The sequence below is a fragment of the Salvelinus namaycush genome, chromosome 40 (genome assembly GCF_016432855.1).
Source record: "Salvelinus namaycush isolate Seneca chromosome 40, SaNama_1.0, whole genome shotgun sequence".
NCBI lineage: Eukaryota > Metazoa > Chordata > Actinopteri > Salmoniformes > Salmonidae > Salvelinus > Salvelinus namaycush.
The window spans coordinates 23,128,160-23,152,058 of NC_052346.1; the positions used below are offsets into that span (position 1 = coordinate 23,128,160).

At 40.5% G+C, this 23,899-nt stretch overlaps 1 protein-coding gene across 1 annotated transcript; it reads right to left on the reverse strand.

The window, feature by feature from the left end:
* Window positions 1-3,699: 3,699 nt before the first annotated feature.
* On the reverse strand, window positions 3,700-10,677 carry LOC120033498 (gastrula zinc finger protein XlCGF17.1-like; the record flags this gene model as incomplete). Its single annotated transcript, XM_038979865.1, has 3 exons — window positions 3,700-3,707; window positions 9,171-9,701; window positions 10,038-10,677. Coding segments are annotated over 3 exons (1,179 nt in total), but the record flags the coding sequence as incomplete, so codon positions are not given.
* Between the last annotated feature and the right edge of the window lie 13,222 nt (window positions 10,678-23,899).

Consider the following 23,899-nt stretch of genomic DNA (forward strand, 5'->3'; position numbering starts at 1 on the left):
TCTCCACCCAGCACAGCCAGAAGAGGACTGGCCACCCCTCATAGCCTGGTTCCTCTCAAGGTTTCTTCCTAGGTTCTGGCCTTTCTAGGGAGTTGTTCCTAGCCACTGTGCCTCTACACCTGCATTGCTTGCTGTTTGGAGTTTTAGGCTGGGTTTCTGTACAGCACTGTGACATCAGCCAATGTAAGAAGGGCTTTATAAATACATTTGATTGGTTGATTGATGAGGCTGGGTCAAATTCTCTGACATTGAAGCTAAGGAATCCTATTCTGTACTTTTCCAGACAAAACCTTCTCAAACCTCAACAGCACTGATAAGCTTTCACTTCTTTAACCCTCTTTCCTACTTATCAACCTTTAGGCTTCAACCACTCTGTCTCCTTCACATGTTCTTTAACATGATCATCCATGGACATAGATATTGGTACCTCAGATTACTCCCTTCAATTTAGCATAAGCTCCAGGGTCATGCCTTCTGAGCTTCGTCCCATTATGATTTAAGCTCCAGGGTCAAATCTACCATTTTCAATGTTTTATTTCACCTTTATTTAACCAGGTATGCTAGATCAGAACAAGTTCTCATTTACACAGATGAGGCCCAGTTTAACTTCACCTCTTTTTATGGCCTTGGTTTATCAGATAGGGTGTAAATGAGGCCCTGTGGTCTCCTCAAACACCATCCCAACTTTCCACTGTGACACATTATTACTCTAGCTCCCTACCTTGGGCCTCTTTAGAGTTTCTATACTACATGCACCTCTGCTTCCAGTATCATTATCTCTGTTCTTCCTATGTTTTTCCACTACAGACCATTCACATACTTGGCCCTCATCCTCCGTCTCCATATCATCAGAACTGTCCCCCACATTGATCGCATTCCAGCACAGCTGTTGCTTCTCAAACTCTCTCCATTTCCATTGTTTCAGGGGTGTCAAACTCATCCCATTGAGGGACGAGCCTCCCAGGTTTTAGTTTTTTCATTTCAATTATAACCTAGACAATCAGATGAGGGGAGTTCCTTTCTAATTAGTGACCTTAATTAATCAAGTACAAGGGTGGAGCGAAAACCCGCAGACACTTGGTCCTCCATGGAATGAGTTTGATACGTGCTCCGATCCATCCGCATTAATCGACGCCATTCCATGCAGTTGGCCTCTCTCTCCAAATGGTGAAGGAAAACTTCAGTTAGCTTCCCTCTATTTTGACACTCCATCACACAGCCTCATGTCGCCATTTCACCACGAGCAAACTCCTAGAAAGACGACCGAAACCGTTGAAGCCGCCATTTGACTAGCCTCGTCCGAACCATCCTGATCTCGCGAACTTACATTAACGAAACAGTGTATGTAAACTCGCGAGATTAGGACGGTTCGGACGAGGCTATTTCCCAGCTCATAAACAACATTTTACATAAAACCAAGAACATGTAAAAACGAACTCAAATAAGTGGAATCTTTATGAAATTACTTTGACGAAATTATGTACACACACTCAGACAAACCCAAAGTCTACCTAAGTGACTTGTAAAATCGTTTTTAATCACGTTCTTCACTCACTCGGGTTGACCCCAAAATAACACATACAATTAAAACCTTTACCAAACGTGATAATACCTTGACGGATTTGTTACCTAGCATATTATACATTCTTTCGACATTAGAAAGTTTAAACGTGCAATTACATACCTACAATAATACAGTTGAAACGGACACAACCACTAACGACATAACAACACAGTTCTGTCGTTTTCTACCCGGAACTTCCTGTTTCCCCTCTACAACAGCGTCATCTTCTTCTCTGGTATACTGACATTTACACAAATATAACGTGTCTGCCGCCACCTACTGTAAGGTTAGCAAACTGTAGAAAAAGAAACACGTCCAATGCTGCTAAGGGAAGGGGGAACAACGACATCAAAACAAAATACAAAAAGAGATAAATAAAAATATCCCACTCCTTCAGTGACAGTCCTATTCAATTCACATCCCTACACAGTCTCATGGGCCTCGTAGGGAGGAACATCTTCAGTCAGATTCCTATTCAAATCACATCCCTACACAGTCTCATGGGCCTCGTAGGGAAAAACATCTTCAGTCACAGTCCTATTCAATTCACATCCCTACACAGTCTCATGGGCCTCATAGGGAGGAACATCTTCAGTCAGTGTTCCCTGCAATCAGTGGTGTAAAGTACTTAAGTACTACGTAAGTCGTTTTTGGGGGTATCTGTACTTTCCTTTTGATATTTTTGACAACTTCTACTTTTACTCCACTACATTCTTAAAGAAAATAATGTACTTTCTACTCCATACATTTTCCCTGACACCCAAATGTACTTGTTACATTTTGAATGATTAGCAGGACAGGAAAATTGTTCAGTTCACGCATCTGATCTGGCGGACTCACTAAACACAAATGCTTGGTTTGTAAATTATGGGTGTGATCTTAAATTCAATCTGGAGTGCCAGAGTGCGCTTGGGCGTACGTAAATTCAGAGCGTTGTCAGAATGTCAGTTCGTATCGCTCTCGGAGCGTTCAGAGCCACACTGGACGCTCTGGCGGAGGAGTAGGGTTGATTCAAGCGTTCTGACTAGCTTGCTAGCTACTTCCAGTACAAATGAGAGAACTCTGACCATTTCACTCGCCTTAGCAGAGCTGGTTAGGCTGTGTTCATGTTATCCAGAGCATTGGTGACTTTAAATGTGCTGCAGGCAACAATTTAATTACGCTTTTTTTTGCCGACGTTTACTGACACCGGCCGTATTCAAGGGGTGTTGAGCGTTCGTTTGTCATCAATTATTCTTCCCTCTGGCAGCCTCAGACCAGTGCTCTGAAATCGGAGTATATAGCCAGAGCGAATTTAGGAACGCAAACTATGTCTGAGTGTTGGAGTGTGCCCCTTGCATTTAAACTACAATAAAATCGTGCTGTCTGGTTTGCTTAATATAATGAATTTGAAATGATTTGTACTTTTGATACTTAAGTATATTTTAGCAATACCATGTACTTTTGATAATTATGTATATGTTAAACTAAATACTTTTAGACTTTTACTCAAGTAGTATTTTACTGGATAGCTTTCACTTTTACCTTGATAGGAAAGGACTCAAATATCTTTACTTTTATTCAAATATGACAATTGGGTATTTTTCCACCACTGCCTGCAATGCATCCAATGTTAATTCCTGAACTCCCAAAAACCTTTCAGCCGCACGTACAATTCATCTTTACAATCGGTATCCTTCAACTGGTAAACGACGTTATGAATCTCAACAGGCTGCGGGGCATCCACTGCCATAGCTTCCTCAGCACCAATCACTCTTTCAACTATTTCCCGCGCCTCCCAGTAGGAGAACTACTGTACAGTTTCTTAATGTGGATGTTTCCTGATATAATAAAAATGGATACATGCCATTGGTCAGTTCCGGTGTTATGAAACTGATGGAGACTATTTGGTTAAAAAAAATAGAAGTATTTATTTAACTAGGCACATAGCATACATAACAGGTTAGGATAATTAAAGTGGCAGGTTAGGATCATTAAAGGGGCAGGTTAGGATAATTAAAGTGGCAGGCTAGGTGAATTAGCGTGGCAGGTTAGGAGACTGAGGTTAAGGTTTGGAAAAGGGTGAGGGTTAGGGATTTGTTTACCATGCAGGTTTGGAAAACTAACGTGTCAGGTTATGATAATTAAAATGGCGGTTAGGAGACTGAGATTAAGGTTAGGAAAAGGGTTATGGTTTAGCTACAATGCTACATTTGTCAACAGCTGTTGTCCCCAACGCAAAAGAAACGGCCACGGACCAATGGGGAGCATCAATTGGTGTAAACTTGATATCATGAAACACCCGATATCAGAGAACGCCCCTAATTGCGGTCTGCAATTACACCGTTCTCGGATCAAGGGGGCAGGCTTCCAGTCTATAAGCATGCTTTCCACTGTGCTCAGAGGGCATTTTCCGTACTGCAGTTCAGCTGAAGCACGGCCCAATTCCCATTGATGGCCCCATAGCGAAGTTACATTTAAAAAAAAACATTTTTTATCATCAAGTTTGTTAACAAAACATTCATTGAATTATTCAAGTAATTGCCTTGGAGTCTGATTTTTTCCCATCACTCACAGCCAAAGTTAACTATTTTAGATTCATGCAGTGAGGTGGGTGAGCTTATGCCACATGCAGATGCTGAAGGGAAAACACACCTCTTGATCTGGGTGTTTATAATGTAGGTCAAGGTGCAGCCTCGTCTCATAGACTAGATGTAACATAGTAAATATAAATCAGGGACTCTCAAAATAGTGTGAAATGTTACGTTTTTATGGTTACATAAGACAGATGGTTACTTAATAAATGGAACTTGGTGGTGCTGTACTGTAACAGCGAGCTGAGCCAGTTGAAAGTATTGTCACCAGGGATATATTGTTGGTAACTGTGTGTTCCTTTATTAGTTTTGTGTTTTTTATTAATTTATTTCTGGTACCCTCCTACCTGAGAGGCATGAGGCCTGTGTGGCGTTGCACTGTTAAAATCATCCCAGTGTGGAGATGAAACACCTGTGTGTTGCAAAGCCACATGCTCCGTCCTCTCTGCTCTACCTAGGTGTTATAATGTGGGTAATACAGAGATAATACTAATAACGAGATAAAACACCTAGGTAGAGCAGTGGTTGTCTCTATTAGTATTACCAACATTAAAACACCTAGGTAGATCAGTGGTTGTCTCTGTATTAGTATTATCTCTGTTTTACCCACGTTAAAACACCTAGGTAGAGCGGTGGTTAACGTGGGTAAAACAGAGATAATACTAATACAGAGATAACCACTGATCTACCTAGGTGTTTTAATGTTAGTAATACTAATACAGAGATAACCATTGAACATGCATTTTCCATTATGTCATTGTGTTTACCATTTCAGAACCTTACATCTGTAGTTTGAAGCATATACAGGGCATTATATAAGAGCCCTTGACTTTTTCCACAATTTGTTAAGTTACAGACTTATTCGAAAATTGATTAAATGCATTTTTCCCCCTTATCAATATACACACTATACCCCATAATGACAAAGTGAAAACAGGTTTTTAGCAAATATATAAAAATGAACACATTTATTATTTAGACCCTTTGCTCAGACTCGAAATTAAGCTCAAGTGCATCCTGTTTCCATTGATCATCCTTGAGATGTTTCTACAAGTTGACTGGAATCCACCTGTGGTAAATTCAAATGATTGGACATGATTGGAAAAGGATCACACCTGTCTATATAAGGTCCCACAGTTGACAGTGCAAGTCAGAGCAAAAACCAAGCAATGAAATCAAACAAATTGTCCGTCGAGCTTCGAGACAGGTTTGTGGCGAGGCACAGATCTGGGGAAGAAAACTAAAACATTTCTCAAATCTCTGTTGGCTGGGCTCCCCGCTTATGCCGTCAAACTCCTGTCCCACGTTGGGTGCAAACCTTTTAAGGGCTCCCGAGTGCCGCAGTAGTCTAAGGCACTGCATCACTACAGCCCCTGTTCGAATCCAGGCTGAATCACATCCAGCCGTGATTGTGAGTCCCATAGGGAAGAGCACACTTAGCCCAGCATCGTCCGGGTTTGGCTGTCATTTTAAATAACTATTTGTTGTTAACTGACTTGACTAGATAAATAAAAATTAAAAAATTAAAAGTGGGATGCATTGCCAGCAAAGCCACGACACAACAAGACACTAAACAATACATTAATTGCGCTGAAACGGTGCCCACAAACTGTTAGGGCCTACATAAAGCTGTCCCAACAACATTGTCCCAACAACTTACCACTGCTACACCTGGCTATCAACAGAGCCTTGCCTGGCAGCGACAGTTCATTCAGCCTCATTTACTGCCTTTAAAAAAACATGACTGACTTGCTTAAACAAATGTGGTTTCTACTGACAAATGAGATGTACAAACTATGGCATAAGGGGACGACAAGCGGATAAAAGGCAATCTGTAATTTCGATTAAGACATTAATGAGCGAGCTAGGACGTACGTAGTCAATATAACTATTTGTTCAGCCCTTTTGAAATGTACAGCAACAGAATTCAGAACATGGGCTGTTCTTACAGTGTTCTCCCTGTATGCCAAGTCAAAACCGTAGGATAAATAAAGGGGCTGTCACGTTCCTGACCTTATTTCCTTTGTTTTGTCTTTGTTTAGTTGGTCAGGACGTGAGCTGGGTGGGCATTCTATGTTATGTGTTTCTATGTTGGGTTCATTGTTAGTAGCCTGATATGGTTCTCAATCAGGGGCAGGTGTTTTACGTTTCCTCTGATTGAGAACCATATTAAGGTAGGCTGTTCTCACTGTTTTGTTTGTGGGTGATTGTTCCTGTGTCAGTGTTTGTGCCATACGGGACTGTTTTCGTTCGTTCGTTCGTGTGTTCTTTCCTGTTCGTGCGTTCTTGTTTTATGTTCTCAAGTACAGGTCTGTTCACGTCGTTTATTTGTTTTGTAGTTTGTTTAAGAGTTTTTCCGTCTTCGTCTTTCATTAATAAAACAAGTATGTATTCAAACCACGCTGCGTTTTGGTCCGATCCATGCTCCTCTTCAGACGAGGAGGAGGACGAGCGTGACAGGGGCATATAACTAGACAATGAAAACACTTACAATATTCAATGATTACATTTCTCAAAAACAGGTTATAGGCTACATGTGAACCACCAAGTCAGAACAGTGGGCAAAATTAAGAGGTGAAAATAGACCAAATTACAAGGGTGAGGCACATGGGCTACTAACATCTTACTACACAACATACACTTAGTATTACTTTCTTAGCTACAGTATACACATCTCCCTGGCATGTTACATCATTTATGCAGCAGGAGACAAGACATTTTTGGACGCACCTTGTTATGCTGTGCTCACTTGCACAGGAAGGTGGCACGGCAGTCCATCGTGGGCATATTTTGTCATCAAACTTTGTCATCAAAGCCTGGCATTCTCTGGATTTATAGTGTGGCACAAATCAAGCTTCATTGACAGCATGGCCAATGTTGAATGTTTACAGTTTTAAACTAGGAAAAGAGCCCCTTAATCTTAGACTTGGGACCAGACAGCCACTCCACTGAATAGCAGGCTAATGATTGCTTTGCAATGCTTGCAGTTAGCCACTGATTCCTTCCAAACCACTCATTGTTGAATTTGCAATTTCCAACTTGTTGTGTAATGTTTGTCCAATGGCCGATGAGCACCGATACGTTTTATCTATAATTTCTCATTATTTCTCTTCATATGACAAAGATTAAAAAGGATTTGCCAGTAGATTTTCAACTTTATTCCTGATAACTGCTAGCTCAGATTTTAAAAGTATGATGTTGACATGATCAGTCCAATCAAAGCGACTGTAGATATCACATGATTTGACGTTATTTTATCTGTGGACAATGACCTTGAGCCTTCTTGGATGGGCAATTCTAATGTAACTCTATGGCAGCACCCAAGGGGCTTGAATTTTCAATTTCTACCCTTAGACTTGGCAGTGACGTATTGTCCCCATGAATGACAGAACACTGAGCCAATCACGGCGCAAAGCTCCGTATATTCTGCGGGCTTCCTCCATCTCCACAGAAAGCACCTGCATTTTGAAGCTGCCTTACTCAACAAAACAAAAAAGAGACCATGTTTGTATGCAGCTTTATCAATAACTCAATTATATGTGGGGGCTTTTATATTTGTTTGCAAACAGATCATTTTATCCCCTCACATTATCGCTAAAACTGTGGGGCTCAAAACAGGTGGCTCACCTGCACTGAATGATGGGTCGCCACTGAACTTATCTAGAACACTGCAGTCCGTCTGGGTGTTTAACCTTCCCAAGTTCCCCCATGTCACCCTGCTCCTCCGTACATTCCACTGGCTTCCAGTCAAAGCTCACATCCACTACAAGACAATGGTGTTTACTTACGGTGCAGCAAGAAGAACAGCCCCATCTCTACCTTCAGGCTATGCTCAAACTCTATATCCCAACCCGAGCACTCAGTTCTGCCACCTCTGGTCTCATGGCCGTCCCACTGCTACAGGAGGTCAAGCTCCCCCTCAGCCCAGTCAAAGCACTTCTCTGTCCTGGCACCCCAATGGTGGCACCAGCTTCCCTCTGATGCTAGGACAGCAGAGTCCCTGCCCATCTGCCCGAAAAAGTCTGAAACCCTACGTCTTTAAAGAGTATCCCCCCCAAATACAAATAATAATAATGTGACACTGACTAATTGAGGAGAAATCTATTTACTGTGATATGTGGTTGTCTCACCTGGCTATCTTAAGACGAATGTACTTAATGTGCTGGTGACATCACAGGGTCAGAGAGAACTACTGACTGTAGTCATACAAAAACACTCCAGGCACTCAGCCCGTAAGAACCATTCATACTGTCAGATCTAATATGAAGAACTGAATACAACCATAAGAACCATTCATACTGTCAGATCTAATATGAAGAACTGAATACAACCATAAGAACCATTCATACTGTCAGATCTAATATGAAGAACTGAATACTAAAGAGAAGAAGAGGTTGACCAGTACATATTCATGTAACTTTATTTTTCATTGGCAGATCAATAACGTTTTCTTCAATGCAGTTATCCAAACACATTCATGATCAGTAACTAAAATAACTAATCTAGTTTTAAAGACAATTAATAAACACATGTATTCATTTCATAAACTGTGTATCATTAAATAAAGTTGTAAAATAATCCCCCCAAACTAATGGTGAAAAGTGATCATCACACCATCTATATCTGATACATGTTAGGGGCGGAAGGTAGCCTAGTGGTTAGAGCGTTGGGCCAGTAACCAAAAGGTTGCTAGATCAAATCCCTGAGCTGACAAGGTAAAAATCTGTCGTTCTGCCTCTGAACAAGGAAGTTACCCCACTGCTCCTTGGCCATCATTGTAAATAAGAATTTGTTCTTAACCGACTTGCCTAGTTAAATAAAGGTTCAATAAAAAAATAAAGTGTATACTAGCTCCTTCCCACAGAATACTGCAGAGGGACAACCTGGTCTCAGAGCAAAACAGGAGAACAGGAGTAACTTTTAGCTCATTTGATGTTTTAAAACATTTTCCACAGTCAGAGCAGGAGTATGGCTTCTCCCCTGTATTCGTTCATGTGTTTTTAATTGGGACAATTTAGAGAAACTAGTTCCACAGTCAGAGCAGTAATACGGCTTCTCTCCTGTGTGTGTTCTCTGATGAACTCTTAGCTCAGTTGATGTTTTGAAGCATTTTCCACAGTCAGAGCAGACATAAGGCTTCTCTCCTGTGTGTATAAGTTGGTGTGATTTTAAGGTGCCCAGATGAGAGAAACTCGCCCCACAGTCAGAGCAGAAGAAAGGCTTCTCTCCTGTGTGAGTCCTCTGATGAACTTTTAGCTGAGTTGATGTTTTAAAACATTTTACACAGTCAGAGCAGACGTAAGGCTTCTCTCCTGTGTGTGTTCTCTGATGAACTTTTAGCTCATTTGATGTTTTAAAACATTTTCCACAGCCAGAGCAGTAATAAGGCTTCTCTCCTGTGTGTGTTCTCTCATGAACTTTTAGATGAGTTGATGTTGTGAAGCATTTTTTACAGTCAGAGCAGACGTAAGGCTTCTCTCCTGTGTGTGTTCTCTGATGAACTTTTAGCTCATTTGATTTTTTAAAACATTTTCCACAGTCAGAGCAGGAGTAAGGCTTCTCCCCTGTATGTATACGTTCATGTGATTTTAAGTGGGAAAGTTGAGAGAAACTAGTTCCACAGTCAGGGCAGAAGAAAGGCTTCTCTCCTATGTGTGTTCTCTTATGAACCTTTAGCTGAGTTGATGTTTTAAAACATTGTCCACAGTCAGAGCAGTAATAAGGCTTCGCTCCTGTGTGTGTTCTCTGATGAACTTTTAGCTCAGTTGATGTTTTGAAGCATTTTCCACAGTCAGAGCAGGAATAAGGCTTCACTCCTGTGTGTATACGTTGGTGTGTTTTTAAGGTGCCCAGATGACAGAAACTCGCCCCACAGTCAGAGCAGAAGAAAGGCTTCTCACCTGTATGTATTCGTTCATGTGTTTTTAAGTGGGAAAATTTAGAGAAACTAGTTCCACAGTCAGAGCAGTAATACGGCTTCTCTCCTGTGTGTGTTCTCTGATGAACTCTTAGCTCAGTTGATGTTTTGAAGCATTTTCCACAGTCAGAGCAGACGTAAGGCTTCTCTCCGGTGTGTATACGTTGGTGTGTTTTTAAGGTGCCCAGATGAGAGAAACTCACCCCACAGTCAGAGCAGAAGAAAGGCTTCTCTCCTGTGTGTGTTCTCTGATGAACCTTTAGCTGAGTTGATGTTTTAAAACATTGTCCACAGTCAGAGCAGTAATAAGGCTTCTCTCCTGTGTGTGTTGTCTGATGAACTTTTAGCTCATTTGATGTTTTAAAACATTTTCCACAGTCAGAGCAGTAATAAGGCTTCTCTCCTGTGTGTGTTCTCTGATGAACTTTTAGATGAGTTGATGTTGTGAAGCATTTTCCACAGTCAGAGCAGACGTAAGGCTTCTCTCCTGTGTGTGTTCTCTGATGAACTTTTAGCTCATATAATGTTTTAAAACATTTTCCACAGTCAGAGCAGGAGTATGGCTTCTCCCCTGTATGTATACGTTCATGTGATTTTAAGTGGGAAAGTTGAGAGAAACTAGTTCCACAGTCAGGGCAGAAGAAAAGCTTCTCTCCTGTGTGTGTTGTCTGATGAACTTTTAGCTCATTTGATGTTTTAAAACATTTTCCACAGTCAGAGCAGTAAAAAGGCTTCTCTCCTGTGTGTGTTCTCTGATGAACTTTTAGATGAGTTGATGTTGTGAAGCATTTTCCACAGTCAGAGCAGACATAAGGCTTCTCTCCTGTGTGTGTTCTCTGATGAACTTTTAGGTCATATAATGTTTTAAAACATTTTCCACAGTCAGAGCAGGAGTATGGCTTCTCCCCTGTATGTATAAGTTCATGTGATTTTAAGTGGGAACGTTGAGAGAAACTAGTTCCACAGTCAGGGCAGAAGAAAGGCTTCTCTCCTGTATGTATTTTTAGGTGTATTTTTAGCTTTGAAAGAAATGGGAAAATCTCTTCACAATGTGGGCAGTGATGAGACCTCTTAGCTCTCTGATCTTCCTGCTGTTGCTCTCTGGATGTAGAGAATGTCTCAACATGGTATCCTGTGTGAACATCAGAAGAACCAGTCAGTTGGTGTGATATACATGTTAATCAAATGTATTTTATGAAGCCCTTTTTACATCAGTAGTTGTCACAAAGTGCTTAACCTGTCTGGTACAAGTGGGACGCTAGCATCCCACCTCGACAACAGCCAGTGAAATTGCAGGGCGCCAAATTCAAAACAACAGAAATCCCATAATTAAAATTCCTCAAACATACAAGTATTTTACACCATTTTAAAGATAAACTTCTTGTAAATCCAGCCACAGTGTCCGATTTCAAATAGGCTTTACGGCAAAAGCACACCAAACGATTATGTTAGGTCCGCACCTAGTCACAGAAAACCATACAGCCATTTTCCAGCCAAGGAGAGGTCTCATAAAAGTCAGAAATAGCGATTAAATTAATAACCTAACCTTTGATGATCTTCATCATATGGCACTCATAGGACTTCATGTTAAACAATAAATGTGTGTTTTGTTCGATAAAGGTAATCTTTATATCCAAAAACCTAATTTGAAATTGGTGTGTTGTGTTCAGAAATGCATTGTCTCAAACAAACATTTGGTGAAAGTGCAGATAGCCACATCAAATAACAGAAATACTCATCATAAACATTGATAAAAGATACAAGTGTTAAACATACGAATACCAATAAACTTCTCCTTAATGCAACCGCTGTGTCAGATTTCAAAAAGGCTTTACGGCGAAAGCACACTTTGCGATTATGTTAGGTCAGCGACTAGACACAGAAACCCATACAGCCATTTTCCAACCAAGGAGAGAGTCACAAAACGTCAGAAATAGCATTAAAATTAAACACTTACCTTTGATGATCTTCATCTGGTGGCACTCCCAGGTCTCCATGTTAGACAACAAATGTTTGTTTTCTTCAATAATGTTCATCTTTATGTCCAAATACCTCCGTTTTGTTGGTGCGTTTAGTTCAGAAATCCAAAAGGCACAATGCGCTCTCTCAACACCAAGAATAAAAGTCAAAAAAGTACAATAAAAGATAGTAGAAACATGTCAAATGATGTTTAAAATCAATCCTCAGGTTGCTTTTGTCATAAATAATCAATAATATTTCAACCGGACAAAAACTTCGTCAATGGAAAAAGGTAAACAAGAAATGCGCGCTCCCGATCACGTGCTTGGTTCATGGATGGAAATTTCCACTGTCCGCTCATTGAAAGCGGTGTATCTCTTCATTTTTCAGAGTAAAAGCCCGAAACAATGCCTAAAGACTGGTCACATGTTGAGGAAGCCATAGAGATCGTGAACTGGGTCCTAAGTCTTCGTATGGTGGATAGGCTTTCAATGGAAAAACATCCTTTCAAAATAATAGCACTTCCTGGTTGGGTTTTCTTCGGGTTTTCCCCTGCCATATCAGTTCTGTTATACTCACAGACATTATTTTAACAGTTTTGGAAATGTTAGAGTGTTTTCTATCCAAATCTACTAATTATATGCATATCCTCGCTTACGGGCCTGAGTAGCAGGCAGTTTAATTTGGGCACGGTTTTCATCCAAAATTCTAAATGCTGCCCCCTACCCTAGTGAAATTAACAAAAACCCAGCCTAAAATCCCCAAAGAGCAAGCAATGCAGATGTAGAAGCACAGTGGCCACAAAAAAACTCCCTAGAAAGCAGGAACCTAGGAAGAAACTTAGAGAGGAACCAGGCTCAGAGTGGTGACCAGTCCTCTTCAGGCCATACCGGGTGACAGGTAGCCTAGTGGTTAGAGCAACTGAAAGGTTGCAATATCGAATCACCGGGCTGACAAAGTAAAAATCTGTTATTATGCCCCTGAACAAGGCAGTTAACCCACTGTTCCTAGGCCGTCATTGAAAATAAGAATTTGTTCTTAACTGACTTGCCTAGTTAACCTGTTTGGGCGCATGTCCAAACGCTAGCGGGACACCTACGACAACATCCGGTGAAATTGCAGAGCGCGAAATTCAAAATACAAAAATCGTAATATTAAACATTCATGAAAATACAAGTGTCTTACATCATTTAAATGCTTCTTGTTAATCCAACTGCGTTGTCAGATTTCAAAAAGGCTTTACGGAGAAAGCATACCATGCGATTATCTGAGGACAGCGCCCCACGTCAAAATACTTTTTAAACCAGCACAGGCGTCACAAAATCACAGACAGCAATCCACAACGTCTGGATTTTTTTCTGACACTTTTTCTGACACACATATTCTGACCAAATAGCTATTCATAAACATAGCTAAAAAATACATGTTGTATAGGAAATGATAGATACACTAGTTCTTAATGCAATCGCTGTGTTAGAATTCTAAAAATAACTTCATTACGACATAAGGCTTACGTTATGGCGACCGAGTGCCCAAAACCTGGGCGCAAAACTAATAGTACACAGTTCGACAGATATATGAAATAGCATCATAAAATGGGTCCTACTTTTGCTGATCTTCCATCAGAATGTTGTACAAGGTGTCCTTTGTCAAGAACAATCGTTGTTTTGATTTAGAACGTCCTATTTCCCTCTTGAATTAGCAAGTGCACTAGCCAAGTGGCGCGAAGCTCTCCTTTCTGAACAAAGGCACACAACGCAACACGCCTAACGTCCCGAATAAATTTCAAAAATCTAATAAAACTATATTGAAAAAACATACTTTACGATGATATTGTCACATGTATCAAATAAAATCAAAGCCGGAGATAGTAGTCGCCTATAACGACAGCTTTTCAAAAGGCAATCCCCGCTTCCTCCTTGCACCTTCCTGAAAACAGGAAATGGGTGACACGTCATTCCAAGAGGATTTATTCCATCTCAGACCAAGATAAACACTCCATTTCTTCTCTCACTGCCTCTTGACATCCAGGGGAAGGTGTATGATGTGCATGTATACTAATACGTATCATGCCCATTTATAGGCAGGACCTAGAAGAGAGCATCGATTTCAGATTTTCCACTTCCTGGTCAGGAAGTTTGTGCCAAATGAGTTCTGTTTTACTCACAGATATAATTAAAACGGTTTTAGAAACTAGAGAGTGTTTTCTATCCAATAGTAATAATAATATTCATATTGTACGAGCAAGAATTGAGTACGAGGCCGTTTGAAATGGGCACCTTTTATCTGGCTACTCAATACTGCCCCTGCAGCCCAAACAGGTTAAATAAAGGTTAAAATAAAAAATTAATTAAAAAATACACTACCATTAGTGGTGAAATAAATGAATAAATTCTAAAGTTACAAATGTCCTTATTTTTTAAAGAAAAGCACATTGTCCATTTAAATAATGTCAAATTGATCAGAAATACAGTGTAGACACTGGTAATGTTGTAAATGACTATTGTAGCTGGAAACGGCTGAAGATCTCGTACAACGCTGTGAACTACTCTCTTCACAGAACAGCGCAAACAGTCTCTAACCAGAATAGTGTCTAGAAGGCCAGCATCCCGGAGTCACCTCTTCACTGTTGACATCGAGACTGGTGTTTTGCAGGTACTATTTAATGAAACTGCCAGTTGAGGACTTGTGAGACGTCTGTTTCTCAAACTAGACACTCTGAAATACTTGTCCTCTTGCCCAGTTGTGCACCGGGGCCTCCCACTCCTCTATCTATTCTGGTTAGAGCCAGTTTGCGCTGTTCTGTGAAGGGAGTAGTACACAGCGTTGTACGAGATCTTCGGTTTCTTGGCAATTTCTCACATGGAATAGCCTTCATTTCTCAGAACAAGAATAGACTGACGAGTTTCAGAAGAAAGGTCTTTGTTTCTGGCCATTATGAGCCTGTAATCGAACCGACAAATGACCCAGATACTCAACTAGTCTAAAAAAGGACCGTTTTATTGCTTCTTTAATCAGCACCACAGTTTTCAGCTGTGCTAACATAATTGCAAAAGGGTTTTGTAATGATCAATTAGCCTTTTAAAATGATAAACTTGGATTGGCTAACACAACATGCCATTGGATCACAGGAGTGATGGTTGCTGATAATGTGCCTCTGTACACCTATGTAGTTATTCCATATTTAAAAAAAAAAAGAAATTCCAGATACAATAGTCATTTACAACATTAACAATGTCTACACTGTATTAATGGTCAATTTGATGTTATTTTAATGGACAAAGAAAACATACTTTTCTTTCAAAAACAAGGACATTTCTAAGTGACCCTAAACTTTTCAACGGTAGTGTATGTATTAATTTCAGTAGGCTGTATGGGAATGGGAATAAAACTATTCTGAAACTGGGTAGGAGTCAAAAACTAAAAAGAGGCAAAAGTTGTGAAAATGATGAGCTATATCATCCTCCACTCAACATCACAAGGGTGATAGTAGAATTTGTATGTTTAAAGTAATGACTAAAATATTTCACCCTGAAACTGTATCACTGTGTGTGAAATCCATTAGACACATAAGACTATAAGTGGATAATGTGTGCAGCGTAGGCAGGATAGAATTAGAACATTGTGTTCCTTACAGGACATTCTGTCCCCACCCGTGGAGTGGAGAAACTGTTAGGCTTGCAGAAAATTATGAAACATGTTGCAGAATATGATAAACAATGTAAGTGTACAGTGGAACAATACAGCCCGCCTAAAGCGGGGTGGGGTTCTCGACTGATGTGTGTATAAAAGATGGGCTCTGAACTTGAGGGCAGAGCTCTCTGAATAAAGAACTGATCATTTGTATGCTGGGACTCTGTTTATTAAACTTAGAGCCTTACAACCTCTAGGATACAGATGGAGTTATAAAATAGTTCAGTTAGAACATTGGGATAGAAATTCTCATGACAAAGGGTTAGTAACTACACAGACTAATTTCATAGAACTTAAAAACACTGGCAGTTTGTCTACTCCACTTCTTTAGTCTACACTCTGAGCACTCCAGATAGCCCAGCGAATAAAACAAATGCTGGCAATACTGGTGTCATCCATACAAGTCTTAGCAGTCTACAATGCATTCAAAAAGTATTCAGACCCCTTGACTTTTTGTTTTTGTTACATTACAGTAATGTAATGTCTTATTCTAAAATTGATTAAATTGTTTTTTTCCCCTCATCAATCTACACACAATACCCATAATACCCATAATGACAAAGCAAAAACAGGTTTTTAGAAATAACTTAAATATTACATTTACGTAAGTATTCAGACCCTTTACACAATAGTTAGTTGAAGCACCTTTGGCAGCAATTACAGCCTTGAGTCTTGTTGGGTATGAAACTACAAGCTTGGCACACTTGTATTTGGGGAGTTTCTCCCATTCTTCTCTGCAGATCCTCTCAAGCTCTGCCAGGTTGGATGGGGAGCGTCTCTGCAAAGCTATTTTCAGGTCTCTCCAGAGATGTTTGATCGGGTTCAAGTCCGGGCTCTGGCTGGGCCACTCAATGACATTCAGAGACTTGTACCGAAGCCACTCCCACGTTGTCTTGGCTGTGTGCTAAGGGTCGTTGTCCTGTTGGAAGGTGAACCTTCACCCCAGTCTGAGGTCCCGAGCGCTCTCAAGTACGTTTTCATCAAGGATCTCTCTATACTTTGCTAAGTTCATCTGTCCCTTGATCCTGACTAGTCACCCAGTCCCTGCCGCTGAAAAACATCCCCACAGCATGCTGCCGCCACCACCATGCTTCACCGTAGGGATGGTGCAAGGTTTGCTCCAGACATGACGCTTGGCATTCAGGCCAAAGAGTTCAATCTTGGTTTCATCAGACCAGAGAATCTTGTTTCTCATAGTCAGAGTCATTTAGGTGCCTTTTGGCAAACTCCAAGCGGACTGTCATGTGCCTTTTACTGAGGAGTGGCTTCCGTCTGGGCACTCTACAATAAAGGCATGATGAGTGGAGTGCTGCAGAGATAGTTGTCCTTCCGGAAGATTCTCTCATCTCCATAGAGGAACTCTGGAGCTCTGTCAGAGTGACCATCGGGTTCTTGGCCACCTCCCTGACCAATGCCCTTCTCCCCCGATTGCTCAGTTTGGCTGGGCGGCCAGCTCTTCCATTGAAGAATGATGGAGGCCTCTGTGTTCTTGGGGACCTTTAATGCTGCAGAAATGTTTTGGTACCGGTCCCCAGATCTGTGCCAACACAATCCTGTCACGGAGCTCTACGGACAAATCCTTCAACCTCATGACTTGGTTTTTACTCTGACATGCACTGTCAACTGTGGGACCTTACATAGACAGGTGTGTGCCTGTCCAAATCATGTCCAATCAATTGATTTTACCACAGGTGGACTCCAATCAAGTTGTAGAAACATCTCAAGGATTATCTCACAGCAAAGGGTCTGAAAACTTACGTAAATAAGCAATTATTATATTATTTTTTTTACATTTGCAAGAATTTCTAAAAACCTGTTTTGGCTTTGTCATTATGGGGTATTGTTTGTAGATTGACGAGGAAAAACATGTAATCAATTTTAGAAAAAGGCTGTAAAGTACCAAAATGGGAAAAATGGGAAGGGGTCTGACAGTTCCCTTGGAAAGTATTCAGACCCCTTGACTTTTTCCACATTTTGTTATGTTACAGCCTTATTCTAAAATTAAAAAAATATATATCCTCAGCAATCTACACACAATACCCCATAATGACAAAGCGAAAACAGGTTTAGAAATTTTTGCAAATTTATAAAATTTAAAAAAACAAGAGACTCAAAATTGAGTTCAGATGCATCCTTTTTCCATTGATCATCCTTGAGATGTTTCTACAAATTGATAAATAACATATTAAATATACACTACCGTTCAAAAGTTTGGGGTCACTTAGAAATATCCTTGTTTTGAAAGAAAATCACATTGTTTGTAAATTAAAATAACATCAAATTGATCTGAAATACAGTGTAGACATTGTTATTGTTGTAAATTACTATTGTAGCTGGAAACAGCAGATATTTTATGGAATATCTACATAGGCGTACAGAGGCCCATTATCAGCAACCATCACTCCTGTGATCCAATGGCATGTTGTATTAGCTAATCCAAGTTGATAATTTTAAAAGGCTAATTGATCTATAGAAACCCCTTTTGCAATTATGTTAGTACAGCTGAAAACTGTGGTGCTCATTAAAGAAGCAATAAAACTGGCCTTTGCAACTCTGCCTAGAAGGCCAGCATCCCGGAGTCGCCTCTTCACTGTTGTTAGGATTTGTGTTTATTGCACTATAACCCAATGCTATATCACATGTGACTGAATATTAGCAACTGTTGGCCTGGGCGCCTGGGTGTCTGTGTGTGTGTGCTGGAAGTAACAGTTAGCCCCAGATAAGTGTGCTGGGAAGCTGTGGTTAGCCTTGAGCGAGAACAGTGTGCTCTATATGCAGGTGCAAATAGCTCAGACAATGTTGCAGAGCTATCTGATCTCAGTCTCTGGGGTGAGGGAGCGTAATCTACACAGCAACAGCGCCGGGACACCAAAGAGCGCAAAGAGGCTGGGACTAGCCTGAGCGCTGGTGATAGGCTGAGCAGAGTTTAAACCACGCTCAGCCTCTACTGTGATAGACCAACAGACGGGTTGGAACTAGTCTGTCACAGTATAAGAACAGCTGTTTACTTACATCCTGCCAGTTCTCTGTTCTGCCCTGCGAGGTGATACAGAGAACCCGTATATAAGAAAATTGCATTTACCATTTATCGCTTGAGTTTAATAAAAATATTTAAAGTATATTCGGTGACATTTTGTCCTGATACCAGATTTGAATTGACACAAATCCCTTATACTGTTGACGTTGAGACTGGTGTTAAGTGACCCCAAACTTTTGAATTGAGCTCAGGTGCAGCCTATTTCCATTGATCCTCATTGAGATGTTTCTACAACTTGACATATTAAATATTAAATATATATGTATCAGATATAAATCAACAGGATGTGGTAGTCTACTGGTTATGTTCAACACTTCTCCAATCGTTGTTGAGATCTGATATTCTGTGCAGTGCAAAACGAGACGTAGGCCTATATCATATTTCTCAAATCCTTTTCAGGCTAAATTCCAGTCGAACACGGAGAGGACAGTCATGCCTAACTATACTGGGGAAAAATATAAACGTAATATGTAAAGTGTTGGTCCCATGTTTCATGAGCTGAAATAAACAAAATCTCAGAAATGTTCCTACAAACAAAAAGCTTATTTCTCTCAAATTGTGTGCACAAATATGTTTACATCCCTGTTAGTGAGCATTTCTCCTTTGCCAAGATAATCTATCCACCTGACAGGTGTAGCATATCAAGAAGCCGATTAAACGGCATATTCATTACACAGTCGCACCTTGTGCTGGGGACAATAAAAGGACACTTTAAAATGTACAGTTTTGTGACACAACACAACGCCACAGATGTCTCAAGTTTTGAGGGAGTGTGCAATTGGCATGCTGACTGCAGGAATGTCGACCAGAGCTGTTTCCAGGGAATTGAATGTTAACTTCTGAAGGATAGGGGGCAGCATTTGGAATTTTGGATGAAACGCATGCCCAAATTAAACTGCCTGCTACTCAGGCCCAGAAGCTAAGATATGCATATCATTAGTAGATTTGGATAGGAAACACTCTGAAGTTTCCAAAACTGTTTGAATCATGTCTGTGAGTATAACAGAACTTATTTGGCAGGCAAAACACCAAAGACAAACCATTCAGAATTTTCATTTTTGAGGTCACTCTCTTTTCAATGGTTTTCATTGGGAATCCAGATTTCTAAGCAACTTTCTTGGAGTTCCTATCGCTTCCACTGGATGTCAACAGTCTTTAGAAATTGGTTGAGGTTTTTCCTTTGAGAAATGAAGAAGTAGCACTGTTCAGAATGAGGCTAGAGGGAAGTGTAATCTTTGTTAGAGGAGCTTAACCTGAAAGCTCGCTACACATTGTTTTCCCCCGGTATTGAACACAGTATATCCCGTCTTAAACTTGATCGATTATTTACGTAAAAAAATACCTACAGTTGTATTAGGAAAGTAGTCTGAAATGTTTGGACAAAGCTTACAGGTAACTTTTGTAGTCATGTTGCACGAGTTGGAACCGGTGTTTTTCTGGATCAAACGCGCCAAATAAATGGACATTTTGGATATATATCAACGGAATTAATCGAACAAAAGGACCATTTGTGATGTTTATGGGACATATTGGAGTGCCAACAGAAGACGCTCGTCAAAGGTAAGGCATGAATTATATCTTTATTTCTGCGTTTTGTGTCGCGCCTGGAGGGCTGAAATATGATGGTCTGTGTTTGTTTGCTGGGGTGCTATCCTCATATAATAGCATCGTTTGCTTTCGCTGTAAAGCCTTTTTGAAATCTGACACGTTGGCTGGATTCACAACAAGTGTAGCTTTAATTTGGTGTATTGCATGTGTGATTTCATGAAAGTTACATTTTTATAGTAATTTATTTGAATTTGGCGCTCTGCATTTTCACTAGATGTTGGCCAGTTGGGACGCTAGCGTCCCACATATCCTAGAGAGGTTAATTCTTCTACCATAAGCTGCCTCCAACATCGTATTAGAGTATTTGGCAGTACGTCCAACCGGCCTCACAATTGTAGACCACGTGTAATAACGTCAGCCCAGGACCTGAGGTGGGTCTGGCTGCCAAGTGGGTGGGCCTATGCCTTCCAAGGCCCACCCATGGCTGCATCCCTGCCCAGTCATGTGAAATCTACAGGTTAGGGCCTAATTCATTTCAATATATATATATTCTTTTTATTACATTGAACCTTTATTTAACTAGGTAAGTCAGTTAAGAACAATTCTTACTAACAATGACGGCCTTCCGGGTAACAGTGGGTTAACTGCATTGTTCAGGGGCAGAACGACAGATTTTTACCTTGTCAGCTCAGGGATTCGATCCAGCAACCTTTCGGTTACTGGCCCAACGCTATAACCACCAGGCTACCTGCCGCCCCTTATATGAACTGTAACTCAGAAAAATCGTTGAAATTGTTGCATGTTGTGTTAATATTTATGTACAATAAACATTCAAGAAACTGGTGAAGAGCTACAAAAGGAAGTAAATAGCCCTATTAGACTGAAAGATGATGGAATTTCATCAAACTTATGAGCTCCCGAGTGGCACAGCAGTTTAAGGCACTGCATCTCAGTGGTGCTAAAGGCGTCACTACAGACACCCTGGTTAGATTCCAGGCTGTGTCACAACCGGCCGTGATTGGGAGTCCCATAGGGCGGCACACAGTTGACCAATTGTCGTCCGGGTTTGGCCGGTGTAGGCCGTCATTGTAAATAATATTTTTTTTTAACTGACTTGCCTAGTTAAATAAAGGTTAATAATAATAATTGTGAGGCTCTCCATGAGCATTAGCTGCTACTTCACTCAATCCTGTTTTAAAAAGTCTCCCTGTGTGACATTCCTTGAGACCAACCAGAAATGTTTCCTTGGCCAAATATTCCCAGATTTTCATAAAAACAGCATGTTCTCTCGTTTCTGCATCACCAAATGTGATGAGACAAAAGAGTAGGCTAGGTGAGCATCAATCACTAGTTCTGTGCAGCAGACTGCAGGGGTGTAGTGCTGCAAGAGTGATGAGCCGCCACAATGGTGTTTGTTTAGTAAAGTTAGATCAATGTCTTGGACGATCACCTACTGATTAATTAGTAGTCCACATAACGAAATATTATAGCATAACATTACTGTTACAACAAAAACAACACCTCATTTCTTACGAGATTTTAGAATGGTTTGCTGAATCGTCCCAAACTCAACAGCGCGCCATTAGACAGAATGTGCTTTGATTAAAACAAAATACAGGAAGTCTTTATAATTTATCACCATCTGCTCTAATTTGCTAACCAAACAGTAATTCAAGAAGATTTAAATGCATATTCCCATGAAATTGATTGAGATCAAACGATTGGCATGCACACGTAGCTTGGTCATTTCACTGGTAAAACGCGAAGAATTACAATTCAATATTGACAGTGATGATGCCATGGCCTATTTTGAAATGAGGTATGCCTAACTTGGTGATTGAGGGTATTAAACATTTTCAACGTTCTTCAGACAATGTGTGGGCAAAGGCAGGCGTTACAAGTTTTAAAATATTTTGTTTCGCTGTGAAGTCTTGAGTTGTTCAGGGATGTGTGATGTCAGAATTACAGAATTCAACCTAGCAATAGACTGGTCATAACTTATGGAGGTCTAATTTATGAAGATAACTTATAGAGAGAACCAGCTCTTACCATGACTAACAGTTGTCCTAATCTTCTCCTCCTCTTCTTCTTCATCTTTAATGTTGACATTCAGCTCCAGTGTTTGACTGCAGTCCTCCAGCTTCACTGATGTCATCTCTGGATCCTGCGGTGCAAACTGGGCTCCACTGTCACAATCAGGACCCAGTGACTGTAGGTTTCTACTCAGTGTGGAAGAAGAGTAGCAGGCTGGGTTTGTCCTCAATGTTGATGTTACCGGCCTCAGACTCGGTTACCGGCCTCTGAGTCGGCCTGTAGTAATAAAGACAAACGGACATGTTCAATTATCTAATTTCAGTAGATCAGGTAGCTAAATCCTTGACAAAACATTAATTCACATTAGACACAAAGTACACATTTTAAATTGCACAACATAAATGCATAAATGCACTTAATCTATAGTAGATTTCCTAAATTCACATAAATGCATAAATGACTCAAAAACCATTTAGTACAAGATTGCAGTATGATTTAGGCAGTACTATGTACCATTTTTATGAATAACCTTGTCTTCACTGTATTATTTCACTCACAAAAAACAATTGTATTTCCCATTCACACCATAGTAAGAATAATCAGGGATCGTACAGTGGCAAGTCAAATTCAAGGACTTTTTCAGGCCCTAATATTTATTTAATTTAAGCCCCTTGTGCAAACCCTGAATTATAGATAAATATAGAAACTGTATGTGTCTGAATATTAGTACACATGTAAAAAACTGATAATCATTACATTCAGCTTCAAAACTGTAGAGCAACTGAAATGTTCTCTCTCTGATGAGGCACTACCTGCACTGAAGTCCGTTGATGCAGACCTCCTATGGTATCATGGCGGTCCGCAAACAAACATTTAAGGTCCATGTCTGTCTAATTCTGTACTAAGAAAATAAACCAAGAAATCCCTATTAACTTCTACCACACCCTCCCCTTCCCCAAAAAACCCTCCCACACCCCCAATAAACTTGATCAATATAACCCTTTCTGTGTTTGCAAACATTGGGGTCTATATCATGCTGAGACAATCCACCCCCAGGTTATCCAGCTTATCAAAAACCATACCGACAGTAACATCTGTTACCCCCAACAACTCTGCTGCAGTTTACAAGATAACTTTCAACCTGGTATTTCTGCTTTACACAATCCAAGTTGTTGATAACCTTACCAATGAAAGCTATGAAGTACATATTATTCAATATTAAAGTATCCTTTGTCACAGCGCATTTATGGGCGCAAGATTTCTGAACAGGCCTCGAAACCATGTCAGGACTAGTAGAAAGACCAGTTCTGACAGTAGGTCCTCTTCCTACGGGACCAACAATGGAAGCTCCATCAGTCTGACAGTAGGTCCTCTTACTACGGGACCAGCCATGGAAGCTCCATCAGTCTGACAGTAGGTCCTCTTACTACGGGACCAATCATGGAAGCTCCATCAGTCTGACAGTAGGTCCTCTTACTACGGGACCAACCATGGAAGCTCCATCAGTCTGCACTGTAGTTCCACCAGTCTGTCTTACAGCCTCTGCATATGATACATCATGACGGATTCTATAT